Below are 20,255 nucleotides of genomic sequence, written 5' to 3'. Positions count from 1 at the left end.
ATGGAAACCTAGAGTTGGAGCTTAACTGACTGTGCCACCCAGGCAGTGGATTTGGGTTTTATTGATAAAATAGTTGCCAATGAAGAGCTGTGTGTGTCATGTTACTTTTGTACAGCTATATTAAATGAAAATAATTTTGCATTATCAAGTATTTTACTCAAGAAGTTTTAACATTTGTTACCATTCTTTTAAAAAAATGAATATTCTTTATTTTCTTCTGAGCTCTCTTTTATACGCTTCATTCACTTTTACATCATCTTCAGTTTGAAGTAAAATATATTGAGATAAAAAAGACATAGACTAGAAAATAGCACCTTTTTGTGTAAGCCAGAAGAAAGACTTGGCAAACTTACCAAGTGCTGTTTATGCTTATGGAATTATTCAATATGTGTCACTTGGTCAATCTCATTTCCATAGTAATCAAAATATTCCAAGTCATTTTATATCATTGAATGCTGAATGGGAGGTTTAATTGAGTTAGATTATTAAGAGAAAATCCAGTAGCATATTTGATGCTCTGAAAATGTCATATAAATCTTAAATTTATTTACATCTTATTTTTATTACAGATTCTGAAGAATATTTCTGTGTGAAAAGAATTTTCTCAGGGGGAGATCAGAGCTTTTCACATTATTCTAATCGCCAGGTAATAGTAGTCATACAAATAATTACTGAGCTCAAATAACTTTGAAGAATTTTTAAAGCCCATATTAATGTTCTTTGTATGTTACAAAGTAATTGCCTTAAATTTTTTTGCCCCCAAGTCTACAGAATTTTTCTGATCTAGTTGATAAGTATTGTTTCAGGTATTTAGTAGAGATATACTCTGTTAAAAAAAACCTAAATACATAGTGGAAACATGTCTTGGTATAAGTAACATATATATCTTCTCTCTGGCTAATCTACTTATTTTAAATTTAGAACTGTGGACCACCAGATGACTTTAGATGTCCTGATCCTTCAAAGCAGATCTGGACTCTGAATGAAGCTCTAATTCAAAAATGGCTGAGCTACCCCTCTGGAAGGTTGCCTGTGGAGATAGCCAAGTAAGAAAAACATTTTACCTACACAACACAAACACAACCTTTTACCTCCATGGTAGTGCTATCTGGTACTTAGAAGTTTTTATTTTAATAAATATTTTATTAATATCACTCACCAAAAAAAAAATCATAAGTTTAAATGTCTAGAATTTCTTTTTTTTTTTTTTTTTTTTTTAAATGTCTAGAATTTCTATAATAATGGATATTTTAAGAGATCTCATTTGAATTTATATATGTTGTAATTCTTTCATATCCATAATATTAAATGATAACTTAAAATATTAAACACAATCACTTTAGGATTGGGTTTAAAATAATGTTACTTCTAGCTTCCTAGTGTTCACTGTCTTTTAACTTTTATACTCCCTAAAAGACTTAAGTATTAAATCTTTCTTGAATATTTTGCTTATAGATGAACTTGTTTAGTAGTTAGAGTTTTCTGTTACTGCAGGTAGCATTGGTTTTGGGGATGAGGGACTGTATCCGAGAAGCTGTTTTTTTAATGATAGATTGTTTTCCCAAATTAAAATTTTTCTTAAAAGCCGAAGAGTGGACTTCAAAAAAAATAACATCCTACATTAGATTTACCATCATGTATAGTTAAGAAAATTAAATGTATATGTTTATGTAAAAAAAAATTTTTTTTTAAATTTTTTTTTTTTGTGTCTGTGGTCATACCACCCTGAATGCCCTTGATCTCATTTGATTTCGGAAGCTAAGCAGGGTCGGGCCTGGTTAGTACTTGGGTGGGAGACCGCCTGGGAATACCGGGTGCTGTAGGCTTTAAAAAAAAAAGAAAGAACGAACATAGGATTTGTCTGATGAATTTGAGAAAGTCTAGGGTAAGCTGTATTACTTTAATCCTTAGTAATTTAGTAATTTATAAAATTTTGATTTATACTGGTTGAGTATTGGTTAGAGGAGTGATCTGTGGCATTAAATATTATATTAAATATTTTGATTAAAAAAAGTGAACAGTAGATTTTCTCATTTTGTGATTTGGGGATTTTTAACTTTCTTTTTAGTGAAATAGATGGAACGTTTTCTTCCTCTGGTTGTCTAAATGGAAGTTTTCTAGCTGTTAGGTAAGTGGTAATTCTTTGGTATACGGAATTTTTAAAATCTATTAAGTAATATATTAAATAAGTGAAATAACTTTAAGGCTTTATTATTTTCCTTCTCTCTCTCTTCTTTTTCTGTTTTTTTCTTTTATAGCAATGATGATCACTATAGAACAGGCACCAAATTTTCAGGGGTTGATATGAATGCTGCTAGGCTTTTATTCCACAAACTTATACAACCTGATCATCCTCAGATATCTCAGCAGGTTTGTTCTTAAAGTATTTTATATTTGTGTTATGTAGCCTGTTGAACTTTATATTCCATGTTATTTTGTGTATTTATAGCCTAATTAACTTTATAGTTTCACATGTTTCATTGTGATGTGGTTTCTGTGATTTTTTATGTAAGCTAATATAAGAATTAAAATAAGGTTTTATTTTAAAGAATTTACGGTTTAGCTATCAAATATCTGTAAATCTCTCCAGATGTTTGAGTAGACCTTTAATACTTAACATTACCATGTTGGTTTATATAGGTATAGCTATAGAGAGTTTAAATTGAGACTTACACACAAGATTTTTAAAATGCTCTTAGCAATGCTTAGGCATTAATTTACACTGTGCTTAGATACAAAAGTAGGGATCCGAAGGGGTACGTGCACCCCGATGTTTATAGCAGCAATGTCCACAATAGCCAAACTGTGGAAAGAGCCAAGATGTCCATCGACAGATGAATGGATAAAGAAGATGTGGTATATATATACAATGGAATATTATGCAGCCATCAAAAGGAATGAGATCTTGCCATTTGCAACGACGTGGATGGAACTGGAGAGTATTATGTTGAGTGAAACAAGTCAAACAGAGAAAGACATGTATCATATGATCTCACTGATATGAGGAATTCTTAATTGTAGGAAACAAACTGAGGCTTGCTGGAGTGGGGGGTGGGGTGGGAGGGATGGGGTGACTGGGTGATAGACACTGGGGAGGGTATGTGCTCTGGTAAGCGCTGTGAATTGTGCAAGACTGTTGAATCTCAGATCTGTACCTCTGAAACAAATAATGCAATATATGTTAAGAAAAAAAAAAAGAAGAAGAAGGAGGTAGCGGGAGGGGAAGAATGAAGCGGGGGAAATTGGAGGGGTAGACGAACCGTGAGAGACGATGGACTCTGAAAAACAAACAGGGTTCTAGAGGGGAGGGGGGTGGGAGGATGGGTTAGCCTGGTGGTGGGTATTGAGGAGGGCACATTCTGCATGGAGCACTGGGTGTTATGCACAAACAATGAATCATGGAACACTTCATCTAAAACTAATGATGTAATGTATGGGGATTAACATAAGAATAAAAAAAAATTTACACTGTGCTTCAGAGTACATTCGTTGATTCATTGTAAGATACATTTTTTTCACCATTTCATGTTTGCTGTGTTTATGATTTTTCTTCTTTTTGGAAAGTACATTCATTTTAAATAAAGTAGGTTTTACTTTTTGTCAAAATATAGGTGGCAGCTAGTTTGGAAAAGAATCTTATTCCTAAACTGACTAGCTCCTTACCTGATGTTGAAGCACTGAGGTTTTATCTTACTCTACCAGAATGCCCCCTGATGAGTGATTCCAACAGTTTCACAACAATAGCAATTCCCTTTGGTACAGCTCTTGTGAACCTAGAAAAGGCACCATTGAAAGTACTTGGTAAGAATTTTAGTCTTTTTTTCTTTTGTAACTTTTTCTCTTTAAATGAAAATGCTAATAAGTTTTTAATTTTTTTTGCTGTCTGAAATTTTGCTACCCTGCTTATTTGACAGTGTCTTACAGAAGAATAAACCTGTTTTTCTTTTATTGCTTTTTTCTAGTCATGCTGGTTGTTAGAGGCAAAGCATGTTAAATATTAAAATTTTAATCAAACACAACAGCAGAGACCATATCAGGAAAGATAACAACTATTTTCTGTATTCCCCTCCCTCATCCCCTTGGTCTTGCTTATTAAAGAAGTAAAGGTGGAGGAACAATTAAAACTGAACAAACATGGGTATTAAATCCTCTTTGAACTCTTGTTGACTCTTTGCCTTGTATATCTCTCACTTGCTAATTTCCCCTGTTTGATATTATTTCTCTCCATGTAGAAGAGATTCTACCACTAATCTGATTTTATTGTTCTGTCTCTGTCTACTGTAATTTTTTGGCCTAAACTTTTCTCACTTTAATTTTTCAATTTGTATGGATTTCATCTCTGTCTCCTGGCCATTATAGTTTGTTTGCTACATTTAACCCAATAGAATGGGTTCCTGATAGAATTTATAGGTTTGTGAAGCTAAGATATATAGAAGTCATAAAATCAGTACAAAAAGTTTTAGGCTGAGAGTGAGCAGAGAGAAGTAGTAAGCAAAGAGTAGAATCCTCAATCCTGAGATAATTAGTGAATAAGAGTGAAGCAGGGACTCACAAGAGTATTGCTTCCATGTTGTCAAAGTTTTCGTATTTCTGCCTGCTTCATAAGATTATGGTATTTGTAGTTAATAACTACAAACAGATAGTGATTGTGGGGAATAACAGACATGTTAATACTTTACATTGTTCTCAGTATCCAATTTTTAGGATTACCTTGCATTTTAAAGGTGGTACTTCACAATATTTCAACTTTATGTTAAGTTGAAAGATATAACTTGGAAAGATCCCTAAATATTGGGATTTTAGAATCTTTAAAAATTAAAATTCTAATTTTCAAAGCACTTTTTTTTAAAAAAAGATGTGGTGTGGTTTTTTTTAAGTTTATTGTTTTTAGTAATCTGTACATCCAACATGGTTCTCAAACTCCTGACCCTGAGATCAAGAGTCACATGCTCTTCCTGTTGAGCTAGCCAGGTGAGCTACCCCACCCCCAAAGCACTTTTTAGTAACCGATTTAATGTTAGATATAGTAGTGAGTTTTTAACATAATGTAGGAAGCCAAGAAATAAATTCAGTAGACCTTTCTTTATTTTTGCCTCTGAGAGCTTTTAGAACAGCATTCTTTAACTTGAGAGTAGGATGGTGTCTGTAAACCCTAGAAATGTTACATAAAATACTGTGTTATATGGATCTTCCTGGGATTTTGAAAGGGTTAAGACTACTGCTTTTAGAAGAAAAGTCTTGTATGATTTTGAAAACTGTGATTTAAAAAAAAAATTCATTTTATTTGTATGTTCACCCTTTAATAACAGAAAACTGGTGGTCAGTACTTGAACCTCCACTATTCCTCAAGATTGTAGAACTTTTTAAGGAAGTTGTGGTACATCTTTTGAAACTCTACAAGATCGGCATTCCCCCTTCTGAAAGAAGAATTTTCAACAATTTTCTTCATACTGCATTAAAGGTTTTAGAAATACTGCATAGGGTATGTCCAATAGTTCTTTTATTTTCCTTGTTGCTGCCTAACAGCTTGATGATATTTATTTTAACATTAATATTATAGATTTAGGTTAGCATAAGAGATATAGATTACAGATATTTAGAAGAGTTATCTAAATTTTTCTTAAAAAAATAATACTTCGGAGTTTTGGTCTTACTTGACTTCGTTAGGCATTTGTAGGTAACTTGTCTGTAGTTGGGCAGAACAATAGCATACTAATGAATTAGAATTCTTACATTTCCTTGTGAAGAACATAATTTGTTAGTTTAAATATGATTTTTGTTATTTATAAGTGGTTATTATATGAGAGAGATTGCATCCTAGTTGTGATTATGAATATTTAAACTCAAGTTCTTTTGTTATTGGGTACTAATGGTTTCAATCAAAGTAGAACATTCCACTTGAAACAAACGACTAACTTGAAATTGGAACCATATATAATTCATTAATTTGCCTATTGTTCTTTCCTGCCCTTCTTCCCAGTGTAAGAAATAGTACCCTTTACACTTGTAGCAGTTCAAAGTTATATGAAGAAGTAGAGTCTCAGCTGTTTCATTAAAGATGGATTTGAGACATCCCTGACAGCTGGTAGGTATATCTCTGTTATGCCATTTGGTATTCTTGAGAAGCTATTTTGGGAGACATGACCTAAGGGAGAAGCATATATTTCTTATCTCTAGAATCACTAAAAAACCCATTCGAACCTTTAATCTTTAGTTTCCTCTCCTTACTTAGCTTCTTTAGCATTTTCAGACCCTTCTTGCCTAGTACTAAGGTAAATGTTAAGGGATAAAAGAGATAATCCTTCTTATTCTTTTAGTGAGGTTCCTGGGTATTTCCTCAGTTAAACTTCTTGAATTTACTTTTTTCTTTGGTATTGAGTATGTTCAAGATTCCTAGTAAAATAGTCATTTCTCTTATTATAATTGAAGAGATGATTGCAATTTCTTTCCATGGGGAAACAAGTCATTCTGTCTTTTGCCTTTCCCAAAAAAAGGCTTTCTTGCAGAATTTTAGGGTTAATTGGATTCTGTAATAAACTGCTGTTAAGATCCTCTGTCTTCATAGGATGAGTCTCTACTTTTCTGTATGCCTTTTGTCTAGGATTCAAGAGATTAATTAGATTTTTTTTCTTTCCTCTGGACTCTGTTTTCCTGTTACTTCAGTGAACCATCCTTTGTCAGCTGGACCCTATTGCCAAATAATTATTCACTCTGTCACTTCTTTATCTGCTTGTCTTCATTACTCCTTTAAAAAATAATTGTTTCCTTAGCTGTATCTTTTACCACAAGTTAAAGGGAAGGTGGGCCAAGGAGGGGAAATTGAACTTTTTTTTCGTAAAGACAACTTGAGCAAGTAACTTAAGCTCTTTGCCTAGCTCAGAAGCCTCAACTTGTACTGAGATGTAGAACCCTATGGGGCTCCGTCTCCAGAGACCTTTTTGATGGAGCCATGCTAGATACTAGGATCTGATGTTCTTGCTGGCTAAAAGGGAAGAGGAAATAATTTTAACAGTGGCCAAGATTAGAACCTCCCTTGTACATTAATTCATGTGAGCACTTGACATATAGTCTTCATTTAACTTCTTAAACTCTGTATAGTTTATATCTTGCCCCCTAATCTAAATGTCAAAGGTCATAAACCAGTAAATAACAGAGTTGAAATACAAATACAAATCTACTTCCAAAGTCCCTGCCATTTTTAATGTACTTCTCTTAGTGAGTGTGGTAATAGAACATGTTTAGAAAGGGGTTTGTTTTTATTTTATGCCCCTAGATCTAGAGGTTCATACTTACATAATTGCAGATAGCATTTTATTAAAAGACCATTTTTGCTGCTTCCTATCAGTGTAATTTTGAACAAGTCTTTCTCTTTATCATATATGTAAGTGGAGAATTAATTATCTATAAAAAAGGATTAAAATACTGGCCTTGATAGTTTCCCAGGATTAATGTATTATTCAAATTATATAATACATGTAATTCTACATTCATAAGGCACTGATTTTGTTACCACCACTACCACCATTTGGATGGGAAACGGCTACTTTCAATTTGATTTATTGGGTTATGAGGAAACTGGCTTGTTGTTTGAAGTTGTTACATACTCAAAAGCAGAATGATAATGTTATTAATATCTGAAGCATCTCTTACTGGGAGTCCTTAGGGCAATCACTTATCTTTCTCCTACTCCTTACTTTGAAGAAAACTTTCCTTGGTCTTAATCTGCCATAAATAGATATTTGTGGATATTTGATTCATTTTCATTTTTAGTGAAACCCAAGTTGCTTATCAGAAACTTGTATTTTCGAAGACACCTTCTGTATGACAACTGTGAATATATTCCTTCTCTCTGCTCCATGGTTGAAAATTAGAAGTTTCCTCAGTGATTGCCTTCTTGACCTACTGGTCAAGGATTAGGAACTAGAGAATTGGACCGTGTGTTTACTAATCATTTCAGGATATGTGGATGACTGGTTCCTCCCTTATGTCATGTCCTTTCAAAAGCTTTTAAGTTAAAAATCACTCCCAGTGTTCCAAATGGTATTATAAGAAAGATAGCTTTGGTACTTGCTGTCAGGAATGGATATATTACCAGATAATGAGTTTATTGGCAAGTCGTTCAGTTATTTAGTAGTTTTTGAGTTTTGACACAGTACATTGTAGAGATACTGAGATGCCGAAAGAGAAGACTGACTTGGTCTCTCTTGCCTAATTGCTACATATCATGCTAATCTTCTAAATCAGTGATTTTCAAAAAAAAATTTTTTTTGGTAAAAAACCCCTAAATAAACCAGATAAGGCACACATATATATTTAACATATACTACCTCTGAACTGAGGTTTATAAACCAGAATACTAAACAGTAATGAAAATGTGAAATAAAAGTGTTATGATCAAACATATTGTATATTTTAAGCAATAATACTAATGTATAGGTTGTTTTGAACTTGTGATTTCTTTTTTATTCATTTCACAAATATTTACTGAGTGCCTACTATGTTCTTATCATTGTATTAGACATTAGGGATGCAGTGATAAAGAAAAGATGTGATTTCTGCCCTTGTTGAGATTATAAATGTAGAGCAGTTATATACATACAAATAAATAAGCATTTGTGTTATAAAGCATGGTAAGTGCAAGATTAAGGAAAATTAAGGGTGCTGTGAGAACACATAAGAGGGCTCATACTCTGAAGAATAAATGAAGGCTTCTTGGACAAAATAATGTCAATGTTATCTACCATACAAATGTATTTATATATATATATTTTAAAACTGTTGATTTTATATGTAAATATATATATGTATGAGGTCTTTTAGATCAGTCTTCTTGTTCAGTCTCTTAATTTCCCTGTTTTTAAAGGCATTGTTAACTGATTTTCTCTTCAGTTGTTAAATCATTGTGACTAAGTATCAGCCATAATTTCCCCCCCTAGTGTAAATTTGATATTTGGCTGTTTTTGAACCAGAACTGGTTTCTGAATTGTTTTTTATTCTAACATAGCACTTCTTTTCAAAAACAGATCTACCTGCAGGATATACAAACTGCAAACATTCGTTGCTATTGGTGAAGGAAACTACAGTTTACCTTTTAAAATCTGAAATATTTAAGATAAAAATATATATTGGTCAGTGAGATGTGAAGCATTTCGTACAGGACTCACTAAATTTTAGAGTCCAATGTGATTAAAAGTTGGTGTGTATGTTTATAAACATAAATATTAGAGAGGGAAAGGCCAAAGAGTTTTTTGTGTAATTATTGTGTATGTTTTATTTATTAGTAGACAGAGCTTGGCAAAAGATGCTAGGGCAAGGGCCTGCAAATTTTACCTGTAAAGGGCGAGGTAGTAATATTTTATACTTTACAAGCCATATGGTTTCTCTTGAAATTACTCAACTCTCAAAAAAAAAAAAAGTTCTCAACTCTGCTGCAGAGTGTATGTAGATGGATGGGCATGGCTACTTTCCAGTAAATTATTTACAAAAACAGTCTGTGGGCAGGATTTCACTCACAGGCTATAGTTTGCTGACCCCTGCTCTAAGATGAAGGTTTTGATCTCCATATATAAATTAAATATCTTTGTTTTGTTTGAAAGCCAGGAATAGTGGTTTTACTCTGGTCAGTTTCTCCCAAATGTGTTTCCTGACCACAGATATAAATTTAATCAAACAGTGAAAAAAAGAGCTCAGAGTGCTTTTGTCACCAAATAGAGGGATTAAAAGTATCAACTTTGAAATGACAGCAGCATTATTTTTTTTTAAAGATTATTTATTTATCTGAGAGAGTATGCATGCACGTGCTAGCGCACGGTGGGGAGAGTGGGGAAGGAAAAGGAAAGGGAGAGAATCTCAGGCAAGATTCCCCACTGAATGTAGAGCCCAGTGTGGGCCTTGGTTCCATGACCCTGAAATCATGACCTAAGCCAAAATCAAGAGTCGGATATGAACACATCATTATTAACATGTGCTTCTTAAACTGGGTTATTTGTTCCCTTAAGAGTAGACCACAGGATCAAGCATTGGTTGTACTTGATGACAGTTTTATTTATTTAAAAAAATTCTTTAAAGTTTATTTATTGGGGTACCTGTGTGGCCCAGTTGGTTAAGTGGCTGCCTTTGGCTCTGGTCATGATCCCAGATAAGGCACACATATATACTTAACATAAACTACCTCTGAACTGAGGTTTATAAACCAGAACACTAAACAGTAATGAAAATGTGAAATAAAAGTGTTACGATCAAATAGATTTTATTTTGTATATTTTAGGCAGTAATACTAATGTATCCCTCTGCGTGCTGCTCCCCTTGTTTGTGCTTGCTCTCTCCTCCCACCCTTTGTCAAATGAATAAAATCTTTTAAAAATAATAATAAAACAAAGCTTATTTATTTATAAGTAATCTCTGCACCCAGTGTGGGGCTCAGACTCATGACCCCAGGATTGAGAGTCACATACTCTTCTGACTTAGCCAGCTTTTAAACATTAACAGAAAGAAAAAAATATGTTTCTATATATATTCTAAATATATGTTGCACACATTTATTTATGCAAATAGTCATATATTCATATGTATTCATATATATGAACATATATTGAATAAAATTGTCATATAGCGAATTAAGAATGCATTTTTTTTAAAGATTTTATTTATTAGAGAGCATGCACATGTGCATGGGGAGGGGCAAAGGGAGAGAATCTCAAGCAGACTCCCCACTAACCATGGAGCCCCACTCAGGCTGCATTTCACGACCCTGAGATCATGACTTGAGCCAAAATCAAGAGTCAGCGCTTAACTGACTTAGCCACCTAAGTGCCCCAGAAATGCATGTTTATTAAGAAAAAGTGCATGTGTATTACAGAGGCCTGTGTTAGATTTCTGGCTCTTAGCTATGTGACCTTGGTTAAGATTCTTGAACTCTAAGCCTTAGTATATTCATCTGTATGATAATAATAGCATCTATTTCATAGGGTTGTTTTAAAAATTAAATGAGGTAATGTACATGACGTCTATTTAGTAAGTGGTCCATAATGTTGTTATATTTGTGGAACATAACATCTGGGTGGATTTTAAGGTAAAATTTGCATTTCAGTGAAAATGTTGTGTCATTAGAAGCACGAACTATATAGATATATATGGATATATGTATATATATCTGTTACTCATTTTATTTGTCCATTCATTCATCTCATGGTTATAGAGCACCTGTTTGGACACAAGCATTGTCTCATAGATTTATACCTCTACTAAATGATTTCTTTTGTTCCTTTCTGAATGCTGCTTAGTTGGTTTAGTTATTTTTTTAAATTATAAACAACTAGTTTTGTTATATTCTATAGGATATTTAGCTAGTTTTATTTAGTTTGTATGTTAGATCAGATTGTTTCTTTTGATGTCCTATTTTCTTCTCCTAAATGTGGCATCTTTCTTAGTGGTCTGTATTTGGCCCTTTCTGTTTTACTTTCTACCTCTGTCTCACCTCCTGCCACAGCTTTGTCTCCTTTAAGGAAAATGTTCTCAGTTACGTGTTTTAGGCAAACCTTTCTCTTGCCATCATTTTAAAATAAAAAATGATTTAATACCAAATTTCTCATCCTTCCCAGCTCTCCTCTCCTACCAAAACTGTCATCTTTTCCTGACTTATCCTTGTTTGTGTTGCCAGCATTTGTTCTTCAGTTCTTCATGCTTGAATTTTGAAGTTGGCTTTGACTCTTTTCTGTATCAGTTACCTACCACAGCCTCTGCATTCTTTCTTATTATCTAGAAATCTTGCGTCTTTAATATCTTGATTTATTTCCCTACCACTAGCCTCTGTACTTATTTTTGACTATATTTCACATCATCAACAGAAAATTTTAATAAAATATCACTGATTCTATCAATTTATTGACTCCAAAACCTAATTTCCCTCTGAAATTTTTCTTTTAGCTCATGCTATTTGCCTATAATTTTCTTCCTCAAACTTTCTTTTGAAATCCTTTTCATTCACTTTACTCTTCAATTTTTATTTTGAATATCTTTATATATAAAGAAACATTGAAAGACAAATGAAATAGATATGTACATGCCCCCCATTCTAGATTCAGTAATTGTTAATATGATGTCACATTTGCTTTTCCATATGTGTGTGTATATACTTCTTTCTTGTTGTTTGAAAGTAAATCCTGATACCACCTCAACATTCTTCTTCTTGGGCATTTTCCTATATAACAGCAGTACTATTATTTTTCTTAAGGAAATTAACTGTAATTCTGTAATATCATCTACCTGACTATCCAGGCATATTCAGATTTCTTCTGTTGTACCAAAAAATTTTTTGTATTGCTGCTTTTTAAAAAACTTGAGTCCAGTCAAATTTCTTTTCCTTCTTTTTTTTTTTTTTTTTTTACATTTATTGAGTCTTATCTGTCTTTTACTATTTGTGAACAAAGTATGTATCTTTATATATTTGGGTCTCTATTTTCTGTCAGCAATGTTTTGCAGTTCTGAGGTCTTACACATCTTTTGTTAAATTTATTCCTAGGGGTCCCTGGGTGGCTCAGTCGTTAAGCATCTGCCTTCGGCTCAGGTCATGATCCCAGAGTCCTGGGATCAAGCCCTGCGTCAGACTCCCTACTCAGTGGGAAGCCTGCTTCTCCCTCTCCCACTCCCTCTGCTTGTGTTCCCTCTCTCGCTGTCTCTCTCTCTCTCTCAAATAAATAAAATATTAAAAAAAAAATTATTCCTAAATATTTTGTTGTTGCTATTGTAAATGAAATTTAATATTTTTTAATTTTCCAATTGTTTATTGCTAGTATGGAGAAATTCACTTGTGTTTTGTGTATTGGCCTTGTACTCTGCGACCTTGGTAAATTAATTTATTAGTTTCAGTAATTCTCTTACAGATTCATTTGGATTTTTTATGTACACAGGCATGTTATTTTCTTCCCTTATTGACTAAGACTTCTAGTACGATGTTGACTATTAATGGTTGCAGTGGACATCCTTGCCTAGTTCCTAGTCTTAGAAAGAAAGCATTCAATATTTTATCAATAAGTATGATGGTAGCTGTAAAATGTTTGTGTTTTTTTTAGATGGGCTTTATCTGTTTGAAGAAGTCCCCTTCTATTCCTGTTTTGCTTAGAGTGTTTATTATGAAGAGTTGCTGAATTTTGTTAGATGTTTTTCTGTGCATCTGTTGAGATGAACAAGCCCTTTTTTTTTCTTTTCTGCCTTTTTTCTGAAACATAGTGAAATTCATTGATATTTGAGCCTTGCATTCCTTGGATTCCAGTTGGGCATTGTATGTTATACTTTATATATATATTATTGGGCTTAATTTGCTAATATTTTATTGAAAGTTTTATGTCTATATTCATAAAGGATGTTGATCTGATAATTTTTGTTTCTCATATTGTCATTGACTTTTAGTATCAAGGTTACTCTAACTTCATAAAATGAATTAAGAAATAATCCCTCTTTCTTTCTTTTCTGAGTTTAAGATTGGTATTATTTCTTCCTTAAATGTTAGATAGTGAAACTATCTTAACCTGGAATTTTCTTTTGGGAAATTTTAAAATGTTATATTAAATTTTAAAAATAGAGTATAATTCATGTTTTCTATTTCTTCCTGAGTCAGTTTTGGTAACTCCATGTGGTGATGTTTATGTATGTCTGTATGGTGATGGCCCCTTTTTCATTCTTGATAGTGGTAATTTGTGTCTTCTCGGTCTTTCTCAGAGTCTTTCAACTTTATTGATATTTTCATTAAAACATGTTTGCTTTCATTGGTTTTTCTCATGTTTTTTTCTCTTTCATCAATTTCTGTTTTTTATATCCTTTTCTCTCCTTGATTTGTCCTTAATTTGGTCATCATTTTTACATCCTTGAAACAGAGGCTTAGATTTTGGACCTTTTTTTTCTAACATGATCATTTAATGCTGTTTTCTTCTATGCCCTGTTTGACCAGCATCCCACAAATTTTGATATGTTGTGTTTTTATTTTCATTAAGTTCAAAGTATTTTCCTAAAGCCTCTGTCTTCTTGCTCCAACATCTGAATTATCTTTGAGTCTGGCTCTGTTGATTGCTGTGCCTCTAGACTTTTTTGTGTGTGGTTTCTGTTTGATTGTTTTGTTTTTCTTGTTTGCTTTTTCATATGTCTCGTAATTTTTGATTGTCCATAAAATAGTAAAGGCTGGAGTAAAGAGATTTAAAGCCTATAAATGGGTACATCTCTTCTGTGTGGCTAATGTGGGGACTTAAGTCAGTCTAGTCAGGAGTTAAACTGGGATTGAGTTTTTATTTTGCTATAGTTATCTTCATTGTACCAGAGGCCTCAGATTCCTCTAATGCTGCCTGAGACGTAGGGCAGAGGTGAAGTGTCAGTTTTTTTCTCAGTGTTTGTATTCTGCTTTGTATGCCTGCTTGATAGAGGGGTTTCTCTTCTCACTCTTGCCCCCTCCTCAGTGGTAAACTGGTCTTGCTTGTTAACTCAGTGCTTTCAAGGTTAATAGAGGAGTGGACACAGGAAATGTTCTTTGTTGTTATTGAATAGCATTGGTCTTAGGTGATTATGTATGCTTGGACCTTAAGGTGGGACTTTCTCAGAGTTTCTGATCCCTCCCTCATCAGGTCCTCTAGTCCTACTGATGGAAGATTCTGGGCTTGGGACTGTTCTTACCCCATTCCTTCTGACTACTGAGGTGAGGGTTTTTTCCCCTCCTCCAACAATGAGGCATGGAATTTGCTTCACCTTCCTCAGTGATTTACGACTGGGCAGGGTAGCAGGCCTTTTTTTTTTTTCTTTTTTTTGTCATGGTGGCAGCCAATTCCTTGCACCACTGAGAGAGACTCATGATCTTTTACCCTGTTTCCAGTCATCCTCATGGCTACCCATTGGAGGTGTGTGGAAAAGAGTCTATGAGTGCATGCAAACTATCTGGGGCACCTAGGGGTTTTATACTGTCAGGCTATTCCATACTCAACCATAAGCAGTTTCTTAGAATGTTAACTGATTTCTTCTTCCCTGCTTGCTTGACAGTGGTATCTTCTTCTTGCTTTGCCACAGGTGACCTTTTTCTAGCATTTTGTTTCTCTTTGGAACTGTCTGTCAATCCTTGGGTTTCAGACTACCTGATTATTTTATGGCTTTAGCACTCTGATGGATTCAAGAGACATTTTGGGTTATTTAGAGGTGTTAACAGTTTAGAGTCCTGTGTGCTAGGATTTTCCAAATATCTTTTAGTTACTGACTTTTCGTTTAATTCCGTTGTGGTCAGAGAACATACTTCATTATACCTTGGATTCCTTTAAATGTATTTATTTATTAAGACTTGTTTTGTGGTCCATGATATTTTATTTTAGTATTTTAGTGAACATTCTGTGTACAATTATTGGGTGGGATATTCTGTTATGGTGAATTCAAGTTGGTTGAAATTGTTCAGATCTTTGGTGCTTTGTGGTTTTGTCTTTTTTTCTATAGGTAATCAAGAGAGGGGTGTTAAAATTAGCAACAAATTGTGTCAGTTCTCCCTTCATGTATTTTGAAGCACTGTTAATTTGGAATTGTTACATGACTTCTTGACAAATCAATCCTTTTATCATTATGCTTATCAAATGTGCATTTTTTTCCTCTAGAAATGCTTGTCTTGAAGTCTACTTCTAAGAGTAGCCTCCCAGTTGCTGCTTTCTGCTGGGATGTGTTTTTTTTCCCCCAAGTCTCACCTTGTGCACTCACGGTTTGAGAGGTTAACCAAAGCAGGGCGCCTGGATGGCTCAGTCAGTTAAGCGGCTGCCTTTGGCTCAAGTCATGATCCTGGGGTCTTGGAATGAAGCCCGGAGTGGAGTCAGACTCTCTCCCTCTACCCCTCCCCCTGCTGGTGCTTACTTGCTCACTTGCTCTCTCTCTCAAATGAACAAACAAATAAACATTAAAAAAAGAGAGGTAAAGATGTGGGAGGACTTTGCATGCTGGTTTTTTGGCTTCACCCTCTGGATTCCTTTCTGGGATTTGTATTCCTCATTGTCTGCCACATTTGCTGCCTCACTTTGTGACATTTGCCTCTTCTGTCTGGTAAAACTGCTGCTTTGTGCTTGAGCTCTTACCCCCTACTCCTGATGCTGATTTGGAAGCACTCCCTTGGGGCAAAAATTGTATCACACATGCTCCTTTCAAAGATTGTGTCCTTTCCTGTTTCTGCTTACTTTTGGTTGATTTCCAGTATTTTCAAATTGTTGGGGTTTTATATATTGTCCAGAGTTTATAATTGTTACTGTCAGGAGGTTAATCTGACATAAGGAGCTCTGCTATATCCAGCACTGGAACACCTCTATGTCTCTTTTAACTTACAGCAACCCCCGCTTTTTTATCCCATTCCCTTAACTGTTTGGAGATTCCTGGCCAGTCTTCTTATGAAAGTCCTATGATCAGAATATTTTATTGTTTCTCTATGGTGATGTTTAATTTGTTCCTCTATCCCTTGTACTACCTATGAACTGGAATTTAGATCAGGAGGCTTGATAAGATTCAACTTAAACGTTTTTCTGCTTCATAGATGATGCCTGTACTTCCTTTTGCATTATATCAGCAGGAACGTTATATTTTATTGTCTCAGTATCGATGGTGATTGGTTTGATCACTCGGTTAAGATAGTGCTCTTCACTGCAAAGATTTGTTTTTCCCTTTGTAATTAGTAAGTAATTTCTAGGGTGGTAATTTGTACTCTCTTCATTTTTTGTGTCCTACCCAAATGTCACCTCTTAGTTTTATTCAGATGCCAGTACAGAGTAACACTTAATAAGCATTAGCTATTATTATTACTTAATTCCTATTCCCTAAGCTGAAGTTCTTATAGATTCTAGTTTTTATATACCATAAATACTTTAATGGTACATATCTCATATTATGTGGTGGTTACAGAAATATCTTTCTTTTTTTAGTAGATTTTGAGGTACTAAATGCAGATATTCCATCTTAGACATCTTTATGTTTCACACAGCACTTAACTAACATTTTGCATATAGTAGGTACTCAGTAATTTTTTTTTTAATAGAAAGAAAATTAGCTAAGGAATCTCAAAACTTTTTCTATTTAAAACATTTTTTAATCTCTGTATTGGGTACTGGTTAAACTTAATGTTGATTATACCTTTTTTTTTTTGTAGGTAAATGAGAAATCGGGACAGATTATACAGTATGATAAATTTTATATACATGAAGTACAAGAATTGATAGACATAAGGAATGATTATATCAACTGGGTCCAACAGCAGGCCTATGGAATGGTATGTTTCCTATTGCATCTTATGATTTCATTTTTATGTATCATTTATTCTCACAGAAAAGAAACAATTGCTTGTTTTTGAAACACCAGTTTTTTCAGAGCTTTTATTCAAAGCTTATTTTTGAAATAAAAACACATTGGGAAGGAGTAGCTACTTATTGTGCAGTATTTATAAGTAGACATTCCGCTCTTACACCAAAGCCCAGCCAACTAAAGAAAAATGCAAATGTGACATGGATTTTTACACTTGATCTTAGCCAAAAGGCTGAGAAGCGATGTGACATGGATTTTTAACTCTCACTTATTTTCCTTGAGGTTGCCTCTTAATTCTCTTATGTTGAGTATACTGGAGTCCCTGATACTGGAACTCTAGGAATGTATTACTATTGTGAGATTAGTGCCTCAGAATTACCAGAAGAGAGTTGTAGGACCATTGATTCCAGTTTTTCCCCTTTCATGTTTTTAATTTTATTTCAGAGTTTTGACATAAATCCCCATGTGTACATAATTCTTCCCGTGTGGCTAAGTCTCTAATAACTAGACACTTAATGTCCCATTAAAATAATAGCAGTCGTATAAAGCTTCATGTAGACACACAAAATTTTAGTATAGAAATGGATAAGCAATTAGATCTAAAACAGATTTGCTAACCATTGTAGTATACTTGAGGCCAACTTTTTCCCCCATGAAGTAGGTAATTTAAGCAGTGTGTATGTAGCAGTTGTAGAAGGGCGAGTAGCCTTTCACTGCTTGCTAGGCACCAGCTGCAAACTCCTTGTGGATAGGCACTCTATAATTTTATTCACCAGTACTTCTAATAGTCTTTGGAATATGTGTAGTAGGCACCAAACACAGTAGTTTTGAATGGCAGTGTGATTAGTGCATGCTAATTTTAGAATACTCTCATCTGTAGAAATCAGGTCACTTCTAGAACATCTTTTGCTCCCCTAGGTATATGCATCTTGATTAGAAGAGACTTGTTGATTTTTTTCCCCCTGGAATCATTGGGAGTCTAAGTCAAATTTGTAGCCTTTCTGTAGATTTAGGTCTACTCATTTGCTCATTCAACAAATACTGAGAATATTGAAAACCTCCAGTGACAGGCATCAATTGAGGTATTGGAAATACCGTGAGGAACCAGACAGATAAGGGCCGTGTTCTTAGGCAGTTGGTAATCTGGTGGGCAAGATGGACAGTAATCCAGTAAAGCAAAAAATACTAGCTAATAATGTACACTCTATGTAGAGAATTAAAAGAATATAAGAAAGACTGTGATTGATTTCTTGCAATTGGGTAATCAGAAAAGTCCTGTCTGCTGAAGTATGGGCTATAATCTAAGTGACAGGAAGCAACCATGTAAGATCAAACCAAAGAGGATTTGAAGAAAAATGAATATCCAGTAAAAGACCTTAGGTGAGAACAAGCTTGACATGTTTGAAGGATAGGAGGAGGACAGTATGGCTAAAATACGGGAGTGGGAAGAGTTCTGGGAAAGGATCAGAGAAATGGACAGGCACCAAATCATGGAGGGTTTAGTAAATTAGGATCAAGAACTTGGATTTCATCTGATGTGTTATGGTAAGCCATCAGAGGGTCAGAATCCTGACTTTGTATATAAGCCCAGACACAGCAATGTAGGGTACCCTAGGTCTTTGAGCAGTGTTTTTGAAACTGGAGTGATATATGGACCCCTTTTATAGTAAAACAGTTTCTAAGAAGTCCAGCATTCACTTACATTATTTATGATTGTCTTACTTAAATATGTTCAAACACTAAACTAGTTCTGAACTCCTGGTGCCTAGATTTTAAAAGAACTCTAAAACCATAACAACTTTATAAATTAATTATAAATAACACTACAAATTTTAAAAATCAAGTTAATATTAGTGTAGAGGATAATTGTTTTGATGAATCTCACCTCACAGCCTAAATAGGATGAGAAAGTAGTGTAACATAAGAGCACCTGGGTTCAAATCCCAGCTTAGCATTTACTCACTCTGTGTCCTTGAAGAAATGACTTAATTCTTTTTCTGTAAATTAGGGATAACAGTACCTACCTTTTCTAGTTACTGAGAAGATTAATTGGTATGATCAATATAAAGTGCTTAGGGCAGTTCTTGGCACATAGTTAAGTCTTGGTAAAATGATGGTTATTGCTGGCTGCCTATACACAGGCTTTGTTTGGCAATAGCCTCTATTCTGAGGTGTCTCATAACTCTATTATCTTGCTATCTTTCTCTATTTGAACTACAATGAAACATTTGCTTTTAGAATGAGATGTCATGCTCATTTGGCCTTCACTCCTCAAGCACATCATTTATGTATGAAGTCCTAGACATAGAGATCCTTCCTGTGTGGTGCCAATGTGATTACATTCACAACCATTGGAACTCTTGGGGTTTCATGGTAATACTGGGATTATAAATGGATTTCCTAATTTTAGATTTTTTTTAATCAATTTTTTAAAATTCTGCTATAAAAACATTAAAATTACAAATTCTCCCAGAGCATTCATAGACCCCTAAAATTATATCCTTCAGGGATCTGCAGGCCTAGTTTGAGAAACATTATCTTCATCACTATGAATTAGATACCTTTGCCTTCTGAATTTATATCTAGTATGTAGGTCGTAAAATACTTGTATTCTGAGCAAGTAGGACAAATCTAAATTAGCCAGTCTAATAGGATTTTTTAGTTTGTAGTAATCTTGGTGCTGTGTGGAAAAGCTGTGGTTTGTTTACTTTTAAGTTTGGCAGGCCTGTATCCAAGCTCCTCTTGGTATATAGCTGTAGTGATATCAAATTGAATTTCCTTAGGAGTTATTTCAGTGCTGTTGTTTTCTGCTAAGGGGGAGGCAGTAGAAGAGTACCTTCTATTTCTAGGCTTTCCTCTTTGCTTCTCGTTCTCTCCAGATTATGTGTTTGCTATACTTGATAATTGCCCTCTATTACTCTGCTCTTTCAACCACAGGCTTTTCCTTTCTCTTCATTTGTAGA

General features: G+C 34.2%; 1 protein-coding gene and 1 non-coding gene across 3 annotated transcripts in view; both read left to right on the top strand.

The window, feature by feature from the left end:
* The window catches only part of HERC4 (HECT and RLD domain containing E3 ubiquitin protein ligase 4), a 132,957-nt gene that overhangs the window by 76,219 nt on the left and 36,483 nt on the right, over positions 1-20,255 (top strand). For both annotated transcript variants that reach the window (XM_044916044.1, XR_006540225.1), the window contains exons 9-15: positions 570-646; positions 922-1,046; positions 2,069-2,128; positions 2,259-2,370; positions 3,612-3,801; positions 5,310-5,482; positions 17,141-17,260. In XM_044916044.1, the coding sequence (XP_044771979.1) occupies positions 570-646; positions 922-1,046; positions 2,069-2,128; positions 2,259-2,370; positions 3,612-3,801; positions 5,310-5,482; positions 17,141-17,260 (857 nt within the window). The remainder of the gene's footprint in view (positions 1-569; positions 647-921; positions 1,047-2,068; positions 2,129-2,258; positions 2,371-3,611; positions 3,802-5,309; positions 5,483-17,140; positions 17,261-20,255) is intronic.
* LOC123325116 lies at positions 1,708-1,826 on the top strand. The gene has a single exon (XR_006540238.1). It is a non-coding gene; the product is annotated as a 5S ribosomal RNA (ribosomal RNA).

Source organism: Neomonachus schauinslandi, chromosome 6 (genome assembly GCF_002201575.2).
Source record: "Neomonachus schauinslandi chromosome 6, ASM220157v2, whole genome shotgun sequence".
Lineage (NCBI taxonomy): Eukaryota > Metazoa > Chordata > Mammalia > Carnivora > Phocidae > Neomonachus > Neomonachus schauinslandi.
Note: the sequence above shows the minus strand (reverse complement) of the source record. Positions and strands in the feature narration are given on the sequence as shown.